Raw genomic sequence first — 11,422 nt, 5'->3', positions numbered from 1 at the left:
AGCCACAGTGAGTCAGAGTGAGGTGTCCCAGCCATGCCTGCGTGGGGTGAGGAAGGTGCCCAGGCCAGGCCTCCCTCTCGTGTGGACACTCTCCTCACCCCACATTGGCTCAAGACTCGGCACTGCGCAGCTCAGCTTGGGGTGTCTGAATACATGTGAGGTGAGGATGGCAGCCCAGTGCAGGGAGCAGACGCCCAAGTGGGGTGAAGAGAGTGTTCACACAAGGGCCTGGCCTAGTAGGTGGTATCAGAGCTCAAGTGGGAGGACAGGAGCCTCCACGTGGGGACAATCTGGTGCAATTTGTCAGAGGAGTCTGATTAGGGTGAGGTGGGCATTGGCATGAAGGGTGTGCCGGTGTGGAATCCCAGAGCCTGTATGGGGGAAGGAGGGGACCTACTTAGGGGAAGATGGGGATGTGGGAGATTTGTTATATAAATCTCTGTGGGGATTAATCAAATAAATAAACATATTAAGGCTAATGATTAGATGTCTAAAGATTAGATGATATTGATGGTATCAATGTTAATTTCCAGAGTTTAGTGGTTGGGTTGTGGTTATATAAGAGTATCCTTGTTTGTAGGAATTACACACTAAAGTATTTGGAAGTGATGGAGCACCAAGTCAGTAACTTGACTCTCAAATGGCTCAAGAAAACAAAAGTATTCTTTGTACTGTATTTGAAACTTTTCTGTAAGCATGAGGTTGTTTTAAAATTAGAAAGAAGTCCACAGCCTTCACATAAACAACCAACCATCAGTTTGAAGTTGTAATTGAAAAGAAAGTCTGTTATAGTAGCAACAAAAAACACAAGATGCTAGGAAAATCTTAACCAGAGTTGTGAAAACCATATTTGAGGAAGACTTTTAAATACTCTTAAAAACACACAAAAAAAGACCTGATAGTTCACAGTAAAATATATTTAAAAAATAATGGAAAGAGTTCACTCATATTAAGAGAAATGGAAATAAAATATGGAAAAGTGGTAATGAAAACTCTACTGAGACACTCTGTCTGATTTCACAGGTGGCCAAAAATTCTACAGTTACACAGCACACTCCATGGGCAAGGCTATTTTCTTTTGATTGGTGTTGCAGGATATATCTTCTTTTTTCTGCCATTTTACGTTCATCCTATCCATGTCTTTATATTTAAGAGTGTCTCTTGTAAACAGCACAAAATTGAGTCTTGCATTTTTTATCCAGACTGACAATCTCTGCTCTTAGCTGGAGTGTTTAATCTGCTTATGTTTAATGCAACTGCTGATAGGGTTAGGTTGGAGAACATCATATTGCTATTTGATTGGCTTTCAGTCATATCTCTATATATTATTGTAGTGGTTACTCTAGGATCACAATATGCCTCCTTCACATATCACAGTCTAATTTGAATTAATGTTATACCACTTCACGTAAGAACTTTGTAATGATGTATTTCCATTTGTCTTCCCTCACAGCCTTTGAGTTATTTTTGTCATGCATTTTACTAAAATATGCCATAAATCCTAAAGCATATTTTGTCTTATATAGTCATTAATCTTTGAAAGAAATTCATATAAAGTCTTTTAAATTTAGTCACAATTTACATTTTTCTTTTTCTTTTCTCCTTCCTGCTTACAATGAGGATCATCTTTCAGCCTGCAGAACCTTTTTTAGTATTTCTTGCCGTACAGGTCTGATGGCAACACATTTTCTTACTTTTGTTTTTCTGAAAATGTCTTTATTTTGCCTTCATTTTTGAACAGTATTTCCACTGGACATAGAACTCCAGAAATAGGTTGCTTATTTCTTTTTTACTTTTGGCCATTTAATAATGTCATGTCACTGTCTTCAGACTTCCATTACTTCTGATGGGAGCTCATTGTTATTCTTATTGTTGTTTCTCCCAAAATAGTATTTTCCTCTCTGTCTACTTTCAGCTTTTTCTTTTGTATGTGAGGAATATTAGCCTTGAGCTAACATCAGAGGGCGACCCTCCTATTTTGCTGAGGAAGATTAGCCCTGGGCTAACATCTGTGCCCATCTTACTGTATTTTAGATGGGACACCGCCACAGCATGGCTTGACAAGCTGTGCATCAGTGCACCTGGTATCCGAACCCGCGAACCCCAGTCTGCCAAAGCGGTGCATGAGCACTTTGGCACGCTATGCCACTGCAACGCCACCACGCCGGCCCCTCAGCTTTGCTCTTTCTCTTTGGATTTTACCATTTTGACTATTATGTGCTTAGACGTGGCCTTCTTTGTGCTCCCTGAGGTTCACTGAGCTTCCTGAATCTGTGGATGAGGAATGCAGTCTAGCAATAGGCCTATGATGAAAAGGAACCTGTTGCTGCACTTGTTTTATGGTGAAATATGTTTGTTGGTCAAAAGCTGTGTTGTGTGGGATACCCAGACAGGAAATAAACCCTGTGATTTCTAGTCCACAAAGAGGGGGCCCGGCAGAAGTACGGTGGTGGGCAGGGAAGGCAGAGCCATCCCAAGACACGTTCCCAAAACAGACTGACAAGATCTTGCATTCCTCTGGGCCTCTCTCCCCCAGGAGCTGGCTTGGCAGTTCTCTTCCCATGATCCTGAGACCTGACTCTTCATGTGGGGCTCGAAGGAAGGAGGGGTGGTGGGAATGGGTTTGGTGAGTAGAGGCATTTCCTTGAGGTCATTACAGAGATATTTTATTCATTTTTACATTTAAATTTTCATTACAGAGATTTTTAAGCAATAGAGGGATTGCTTCCTCAAAGGCAGGGTTGAGGAGGGGAATACTTCCACAGACAAAGGAGATTGGAAGGCATCAGCCTGTTTAGGGTCCTTACCCACCTCCTTCTGAAGGTGCACATGAGCAGACTTTCAGCTCACCGAGAAAGGTGTTTTGAGTAGTTGTCACAGAGTGGCTGCACAGGAGCCCGAGGTTCTCTCTCCATGGAGACGTCTGAGAGAAGCTCACCTCTTGCTCAGGGCCGCCAAGAGGACATCACAGGGTGGGTGTTAGACAACATGTCAGGCCTCTCACTGACCTGGCCTTCAGGGCCTGGGCTCAGTCCAGGCTGTGTCCTAACTCTGTGGTACCTTCAGTCAGTCACTTCCCACTCCTGGGACTTTGCTCCCTGTCATCTCTCAAAGGAGGATGAAGACCTACAACAGGGGTTCTCAGACTTGCTTTAACCACAGACCCATTTCCTCAAAGTTAATGTTATAACTAAACTAAATATGCATGTGGCCAGGCAACTTTTTAAAATATTATTTTTGTTTTGCTCTCTGCATTTTCCTTTTTGTCTTTTTCCATCAAGGAGCAAGGTTCTTAGTACGTCATAAATGCAGAGATGTTTTTTTGGCTCCAAGTCATGAGCTGCGTGACATCACTGCTCTTCCCTTGTGAAAGTACCCATGGTCATTAAGAGACTGGGTTGCTGAATGCTTTGTGCATGACAAGATGGGAAAGGCTGTGCCTTCGAGGGTTACACGATCTCACTACAGGAGGGTAGTGTTGTGTGTATTTGGGGCAGGAGAGCATTAGCCCAGAGCTGAGACTTCTGCTCAGCCCCCGGGCAGTGCCCCATATTAGTGGCAAGACCTTGGAGAGGTGGCTGTTGGGAGTGTTTGGTGAGGTGAGCCCAATACAGGGAGATCCTCATTCAGCAAAGGATCACGTACTCTATGTGAGCCCTCCAAAAACCTCCTACTGTGGAAAAGTCTGGGTGGTCTTGGAAACGATGGACACAGAGTAACCATGAAGGCCTACAGACTAGAGGCCTTTCTCCATTTTTCCAGACCATGTGAGCCTCCCGGGTTCTAGTTTGATTCTGTCCAGGCAGGAGGTACAGTAACTACAGGGATCATATTTCTGGCCTGTCCAGTTGGATGGGAGTTTGGAGTCAAACTTTAATTGCCTTTAAGCAAATGCATCATATAGTTTTTCCCATCTTTTGAATCTGGACAATGATGTTCATACCTGCTGCTTTCAAAGCAAATGAACGTAAGGCTGCCCTTCCTGTCTTCTTCCTCCCCACCAGCTGCCCTCTCCTCTTGGTGAAGAGGATGCTCCAGTGAACCCCATTTTGTAACTTCACTTCTAGAAATTAAATAACTATTGTCATTACCTGCTGTTCTAGGGTCACATGTGATAACATGCACACAGACTGTAATCAGCAATAAAAATAAAATACTTTTTCTGTGGATTTCCCACAGAGATCTAGGCCACGTGGACTCACGTGTAGGAGGGAGATAGAGTTAGATGATTCGGGTGAAAGTCTCATTGTCAGTGTCACTTGGGTCCAGATGACAGAGTCTGTGTTATGTTCACTGTGTATCCCAGGGCTGATCACTTAGGTGCTCGATCAGCCCATGTTTGTTGATTGTTGGACAACCTGTGCTTTCTAGTCCTACTGCAGAGGGGAACCCCTGCCAACTCCAAAGGCTGATACAGCCCTAGGTGGCCAGCGGGGAGTCTTTGTCTAGAGGCCAGCAGTGACTAAGAAGGACAGGCTGAAAGGGACTCAGGCTACTGAGTGACCAGGTGGCCAGGGGACCCTGGAGCACAAAGGGGGACATTGGGCTGGATGTGAGGGGCTGAGGTGGCTCTGCCAGGTGAGAGGTGGGGTCAGGGGTTCTGGATAGACACCCGCCTGCCCTGTCCTCCGTGGGCCCTGCCTGGTGCCAGCACGGGCCTGGTCCCTCTGTAGCCCTCTCTGCCGGGGCACGAGCTGGGCTGGTATCTCAGTGGGGAGGCCCTGCTGGAACCACACGGAGCTCTGGGGTCCTGGGTGGGAGGGCTGTGAGGAAGGGGCCAGCTCAGAGCACTGTTGTCTTTAGACGACAGGAGTTGGTGGACTCTGAGGACTCTCAGTGGTAAGCAGGGATGGAGAAGAAGGGGCAGCCAGGAGACTGGAGGCTGAACTGGGCCCCGAGCTCAGAGGAGGGCAGGGAGGAAACTCAGCCCAGGTGAGAACAGGAGCTTCTCAAGAGACCCACCCCACTCTGTGCCAGCTCACCGGGCTGTGGGAGAGAAATGTCCTGCTCAGACAGCCCTTCCCCTCCCCTGTGCTGGGGGCTGTGCCCTTGAGCTGCAGCCCCAGGCTGTGCCGGCTTGGTGTCTGGGACCCACGGTGTTATCCCCCTTCCTCTCTGCCATATAACACCGGGAAGGAGGTAAGAAGTTCACCCTGAGCCCCGGGACCAGAGAGGGTCATATTTTCTCCTGATGGTGCTCAGCTTCAGCCCTGGCAGAAGGGCAGGCCCTGGAGAGACACATATGGGCAAGACGGAGCTGGGTGACAGCTTTGCGTGGGGCTTGGAGGAGCTGGTGGGACGGGGATGAGGAGGAAGCAGAAAAGAGCAGATTTGTGTCATTGGCCTTCTAAGCAGAGTTGGTGCCTGTGAATGAGGGTCAGTGAATAAACCAGAAACCAGCCGATCCCGCTCAGCTAAGAGACATTTATTTAGTTGCTGGTGTGATTCTGGATGAGCTCCAGAGAAGATGGTCTGGTTCCTGCAGTTAGAGGCTTTTCATGGTTTTCTTTATCCAGGGCAGGAAACTTGAGACTTTGGTGTAGGCCGCTGGAGGTGTCCTGTCAGTTCGTCCGTAGGAGACAATGCCCTGGATCACGTTCTTACATATGAGAGGACTCCCGGAGTCCCCCTGTGGACAGAGAGGGGGAAGGACTGATCTAGTTCTCCTCCTGGTCCTGCCCTCCCTGCCGTCCCAAAGCCCCTCTCAGAGAAGGCCGCCTGCATGGCCTCCATGTGGGAGATCAGAGGGGAGGGCGGCCCCTGTGGGCCCCTCAGCTGCCCAGTCCTGACCCTGGACATTGTCACTGTTTCACTTCACTCAGGTTGTGGCTCACTTTCCTCCCGCAGGTCCCGGATCCTCTCCCCATAAAGGTGCTGTGGGACTGTGCTTCAGTCTACTGTTTAAGGGCACGGAAGCAGGCAGGTGGGGCTGACACTCAGCATGGAGGGTGAGCCCATCTTCCAAAATGTGTGCCAGCTCTGAGGAGCCACCTGGTTTTAACTTCTGCACAGCAGGGAGCACAGTTTTCTAACACGTGTGCCCTGCATGGGGCAGAGTGTTGCACATTCATCTCCCGGGAGAACACCATGTGTGGATCCATCACAGGCCCCAGGGGGGCTTGCAGAAGCCTTGTGACTCCCCACTGTGGCTGCTGCCCCCTTCTCTTCCCAGGAGAAAGATCGGAGTCTAGGGGGTGAAGAAGATACCACTGCTTGGTCTCCAGGTCCCTGATCTTCCCCAAACACCTCTCTCCTCAGAGTTGAACTAGGCAGATGCTCAGTCTCACCTTAAAGGAAGATTTCTGTTCCTTCGGGTCTCCTACACAAATCTGGGTGGCCCCGCTGTAAACGCCGGGGTAGCGGGACTCGCATTCCCGGTCCTCCTGCACGGTCAGCTCCACCTCCTGCAGAGTGTCTGAGGTTGGGCCTATTGGGGTGACACTCCCCCAGCCGGCCACACTGCACACCTGTCCGGGCCTCACCTGGGCCTTGCTCCAGGGCAGGCTAAGGGGCCTCACAGCTACAGTCTGCTTGGCCTTTCTTGCCAGCTGATGAGAAGAGGCAAGAAAGTCCAGCTCAGCCAATGGCGTCCTGGGCCGGGACACCATGATGGGCTGCACTGTCTTCCCTCTCCCCTGAGCCACTTGGGACTAGTCAGGCGGCCAGGACAGGAAGGAGGGATGGAACAGGTCGCAGTGGGGGGTGGGAAACAACCTGAACTCAGGAGAGCAAGAGAAGCCGAGAGGTTACTTACCTCTAGTAACATGATGTCGTTGGACATGTTGTTATGATTAAAGTCTGGGTGGGGGATGGCTCTTCTCACGGGGATGACCTGCTGGGTCCTCTCCCGCTTTTGGATATTGTGGGCCCCCAGGGTGACACTGATTGAGCTGCAGAGAAAGCAGAGTGGGAGTGTGGGGGGTGTGGAGTCACAGGAGATCCAGCCCAGGAGCCATGAAGGACAGGTGACAGCTGGGTCAGGCCAGGGCTGCAACTAGGGGAAATCGAGGCAACGTGAGGGCCGGGCATGGAGTGACTCTGTGCCCTGTGCTTCTCAGTGGCATGGAGTGTTGGGCTTCTGGAAACTTTCTCTTGCCCTCAGGAAATATTGTGAAATACTCTGTGTTCCATTTTGACCCTCATGCAGGCTTTCATCCTCCACAGCTGCTTTATTTGGTCAGTGTGGTCTTCTCATCTGGCCACTAGCTCTCACCTCTGACCTCTGACCCCAAAGCTTACCTGTCCTATTTCTCACTTTCCGTCACCCACTCATGCTCTCAGATGGCTCCTCTCATGAGCTCACGTGACTTTGAGTTACCAGGAACCGGGGAAGCTCCCCTGGGCTGTAGCCCCTGGGCAGGGAACAGTGTCCCTTGGGAGTCTCAGGAAGTGTCAGTTGTCTGCAGTCCCTCACCTTCCCCAGCAGTGAGCAGCTGTCAGAACAAAGTCCTCTCGCACGAGGGCACCACCACACATCTTCATTGTCTCCTTCACCAGTATCTGAACAAACACCATGTAGGGGCGGGAGTGGGGCTTGGCCTCATGTCCCCCGATGATCTTCCCTGAAGGAAAAGTTTGATCTGCTTGTGTGCACTCAGTCAGCCTGCCACGCACGTGTCGGCTTGATGGCTCAGGACCGCTGGGCGTCTGGGAGCCCAGGATAGTCTGGAGTTGGGAAGGGCTGGGAAGGAGCCTCAACTTCCTCCTCCGGAAAAGGGAAGAGGAGCAGCCTTGGTCTGTGAATCTGTCCTCCACAGATAACTGGAAGGAGCATCTCTGTCTTAGAGACAGTGAAGTCCTAGTGGCTCCTGAAAATTCCTCTCCTGACTTTGCTTTGTTTCCCGTGCGTTTCTAAGGCCCCCATCTAAGGATAGTGCTGCTTTCTAGTGGCCAGGACTTCAGTTAGGGACCTAGATGTTCTCATAGCCTGTTTCCAAAGGCTGACAGGTAGTGGATGCCCAAGAAGTGTCTGTTGGCTGCATGAAGGAATGGCCTCCAATGGGCCTCTAGATGAGGGTTGGTAGGGCCCGGGCTGGTGGGCTTCTAGAAAGCAGAGAAGGTGGGGTCTGCCAAACAGTGGCCCCATCTTTGAAAGAGGGGAGCTGCTCAAGGCCTGGGAATAAAAGCAGAGTTGGAGAGGGACAGAGGGGCGTTGGGACTGAGCACTGCACGAGCAGTCCTCTGGGGACTGTGGTCCCACCAGCTCCAGTCTGCTGAGCTCTGGGCTTGTCTCCTGAGTGGACACTGAGGGGAGCATCTGTCTCATCCCAGACAGGGAAGCCAGGCCCCACTCTGTCCTCTGCTGGGGGATTTATTATTTTCTCTTTTCCAGATTCCCTCCCTCTGCCATGCACTTCTAGTTAAGTTTCACTTTCCAGATTGCACGTGTAGGGCCTGGGGAGGGAACAACACCCACTGGCTCTTCTTGAGAGGCCTTTTGCCCTGCCATTCCTGCTGGTAGCTTATCCAGCATCATACCCGGGAGTCTGAGGTGGGAACGGAGCTGGATTCAGAATGTTGCTGCTGGATAGATTGGTCAGGGATGTGCAGAAGGGGCAGGAGATCAGTGCACCCTGTGTGATGGGTTGGGGTCTCTGAGTGTGGGGGTGGTCACTCACCTGCCTCTGCCCTGGGGGGCAGTAAAAAGGCCAGCAGGAGCACAAGAGGCTGCATCTTTCCAGGAAGGCTGCCCAGGCCGATGCTGCTGGTGCTTCCTCCTTGCTCTCTTATAGCCCCCAGGAGAGGAAGGAGGTGCAGGTGGGCTCAGTGACCTCAAGTCCCCCTCGGGTTGAGTGTTGCTTCATCATAGATGGCTTTCTACAAAAGCTTCCCCGCCCCAATCCCTCTGCCTGATGACGTCCTCTGGTGGTTGTGTGAGAATCATGGGGTGACCACATCAGTGCCCACAGCAGATGACTCAGAGTGGACCACTTGTTCCAGCCCAGAGCAGGAACCCAAGGGTAGAAGGTGGATACAGTGGGCTGTGGTATCAACCAGTAGAGGTGTTCAAGCCCCCGAAACCTATCCCAGTGCTAGAACAACCAGTGCCTCGTTTCCCTGTTGCTAAGTCCATCAGGATAAATTCTTTAGCAGATGTGTGTCTGGGCCCTTCTCTGTTCTATGACCAAGTATACTGGAGGTGTGTCTCCTTCCGTTAGAGACCTGACTGTCTGGTGGAGGAGACAGACAAAGCTTAGTGAGGTGGCAGACATGTGGAAAAGAGTATAATACAGGCATCTTCCTAAGAAAGAAGTCTACCTGGAAAAAGCCTCAGTGGAGAGACTACATTTCTTCCTAGATATGACCAGATAGAGACAAACTAAAAGATGGTGAAAAGCATTTGTAACTTGTGATTTTAAGAAGCTACATCTAAGTGAAGATTTATAATAAAAATATATCTGGAAAAGAAGATATGATTCATCAGATTGTTGAACAAATGAGAAAAAAATGACCAACATCATAAGGTTGGCTAATATTTATTGATCACCCACCACAGATCCTCACCTCACCGTTTGAGTTACTACTGATATTTCTTCCATTTTACAAATGAGAAAGCTAAGACATTGAGAAGGTAAGGGACTTGTTCCACATCACCCAGCTCATAAGAGTGGAAGGGGAGCACGCATTAGAATGCAGGGATCTGATTCCTAAGTCTGTGATCTTACCCACCACTGCCCAAACTTCGCCGTATCCTATATTGTTTAAGAAATCTGGGAAAAAATTAAGGGGGTGCTGAAAAATAAAAGCTTCTGTCCTTATCTCTAATATATGACTCTGGTTCTCCTAGAAGAACCTCCCCCTTCCTCCTGGAGTCCTCTCTCTACTCAGCATTCCAGAAATTGACCCACACCAGAGTTTCACTGAATTATCCCCAACCCAACATCCAGACTTTGCTTTTTCTTGGTGGCGGGGCAATGATTAGAATAGGCAACAAGGGGGAAATTAAAGGGTGTCCTAGTGGATACCAAATCTCTGGAAATCTCATAAATGTATATCTGTCCTATAGACATTTTTCTTTCCCCATCCCTGCCCTCTCTCCCCATCCTTGCTACTACAGAAGCAAAATGGAAGTACAATCTTCCCCAGTACCACACATAACCTAGGTTCTCCTTCACTGACAGGTCTCTCCCTCAAAACTGTTTTTGATGCCATGTAAACACCCCAGAAATTCTGAGTATCATCCCAGCTTCCTAATAGGAATGCAGAGACAACTCCTACCTGAGGCAGTAATCTCTTCTCAATGACGTGGCTGAGTCTCATGGTCAAATGAAGTCAGCTAGGGCCAAGTTCTGTCCCTTTATGCCTGTAGGTTCTGATTTTAGGCATAACTTAAGAGAAGGATAAGGCTCAGGGGAATTTAGTTTATAGCAGCAGACTCAAATGCCGTGTGTGGGTACGGGAATGTCATGTCATTGTGCCATTGTCATTGCCGCAAGGAATGGCCTTACCCACTTCCAGTAGGTACTAGATGTGATTCCATGAAAAGCTAAGGCCCAAGGGGAGTGCTCTTCATGGGCCAGGCATGACATTCGCCTACATGTTGGCAAAGAACATCAGGAAAAGGAAGAATAAAAGCAAAGAGAGTGTGTGATCCCAGTGACCTTTTCCATCACAATACGATGGAATTCCCATTACAATATGGTAGCCACTGAGGAACCTTTATCTTACCAATAGCAATGACTATTATTTTCTCTGTCCTCTCTCCGCCTTAATTTGCCAGAACCTCTGTATGTGATTGTGAAACTCTAAACATTTTTAATGTTCTCTTGTCTCAGGTTTTTAAGCCAGGAAGCAGAGGATGGATCTGTTATTGGAGCGTGCTTAATTCACCAAGGCATTGGACTCCACCCATGAGGCTTTTAGGAGTCAGCTTTCTGGCCCCCCTTGGCATCATATGCTAAGACTTTGGCTGTGCAGCTATGAGCATCTTAAATACCTACACATAAATACCTACTCACAAGTGGTACTTGATAACTCCCGAGGAGATGATGGGGACCAGTGGGATGAGCACTGGCTTGTGTCCTTCAGCTTGGCCCCTCTCTCCCAGAAATCTCATCTTTGCTGCAGTCTCACAGGGACAGGGTGGTTAGGACTTTTTTCTTGACACCATAGAGGATATAACAGATAACAGGAATGAAGCCTTGTTCCAAGAGGGTGCCCACCCTGAGCTCTGCTGAGTGTCCCAGAAGAGAGGGTCCGCACTGGTAAATTAACTTCCAGATGACTTGTGCAGGAAAATGATGGGCTGGAGGATGGGTGTGCATCAGAGCTGTCCTGAAATAGGCTGCCATTTGGGAGCTGCTTTTTAACGCAAATACAGTGTGGGAGAAACCAGGGGAGAGGGAAGGCAAAGGGCATTACTATTAATCCACTCCTTACGATGTTCCAACCTGTGTATAATTCATATATGTGACCTCATTCA

General features: G+C 49.2%; 1 protein-coding gene across 3 annotated transcripts; it reads right to left on the bottom strand.

The window, feature by feature from the left end:
• Window positions 1-5,485: 5,485 nt before the first annotated feature.
• On the bottom strand, window positions 5,486-8,709 carry LOC131405715 (granzyme B-like). Of its 3 annotated transcripts, none has more exons than XM_058540824.1 (5): window positions 8,619-8,709; window positions 7,415-7,562; window positions 6,755-6,890; window positions 6,288-6,548; window positions 5,486-5,629 (listed from the first exon to the last, which is right to left on the bottom strand). In XM_058540824.1, exons 1-5 carry the CDS (start codon window positions 8,671-8,673, stop codon window positions 5,486-5,488), a joined length of 744 nt encoding a protein of 247 aa, XP_058396807.1. In that variant the 5' UTR covers window positions 8,674-8,709. The 3 variants fall into 3 exon arrangements, with proteins under 3 accessions (XP_058396807.1, XP_058396805.1, XP_058396806.1); XM_058540822.1 differs by having other exon boundaries at window positions 6,483-6,548; window positions 8,619-8,684; XM_058540823.1 differs by lacking the exon at window positions 6,288-6,548 and having other exon boundaries at window positions 8,619-8,684.
• Window positions 8,710-11,422: the final 2,713 nt, after the last annotated feature.

Source organism: Diceros bicornis, chromosome 5, assembly GCF_020826845.1.
Source record: "Diceros bicornis minor isolate mBicDic1 chromosome 5, mDicBic1.mat.cur, whole genome shotgun sequence".
Taxonomy (NCBI): domain Eukaryota; kingdom Metazoa; phylum Chordata; class Mammalia; order Perissodactyla; family Rhinocerotidae; genus Diceros; species Diceros bicornis.
This window is presented reverse-complemented; position numbering and strand designations above follow the sequence as displayed.

What these genes read in the sequence shown, in the direction of transcription:
- LOC131405715 (XM_058540824.1), bottom strand. Translation starts at nt 8,673, where the DNA reads ATGCAGCCTCTTGTGCTCCTGCTGGCCTTTTTACTGCCCCCCAGGGCA. An exon ending in GCTGCTCACTGCTGGGGAAG is followed by an intron (nt 6,891 to 7,414) that starts GTGAGGGACTGC and finishes CTTTCTCTGCAG; the next exon opens with CTCAATCAGTGTCACCCTGG. An exon ending in ACGACATCATGTTACTAGAG is followed by an intron (nt 6,549 to 6,754) that starts GTAAGTAACCTC and finishes TCTTCTCATCAG; the next exon opens with CTGGCAAGAAAGGCCAAGCA.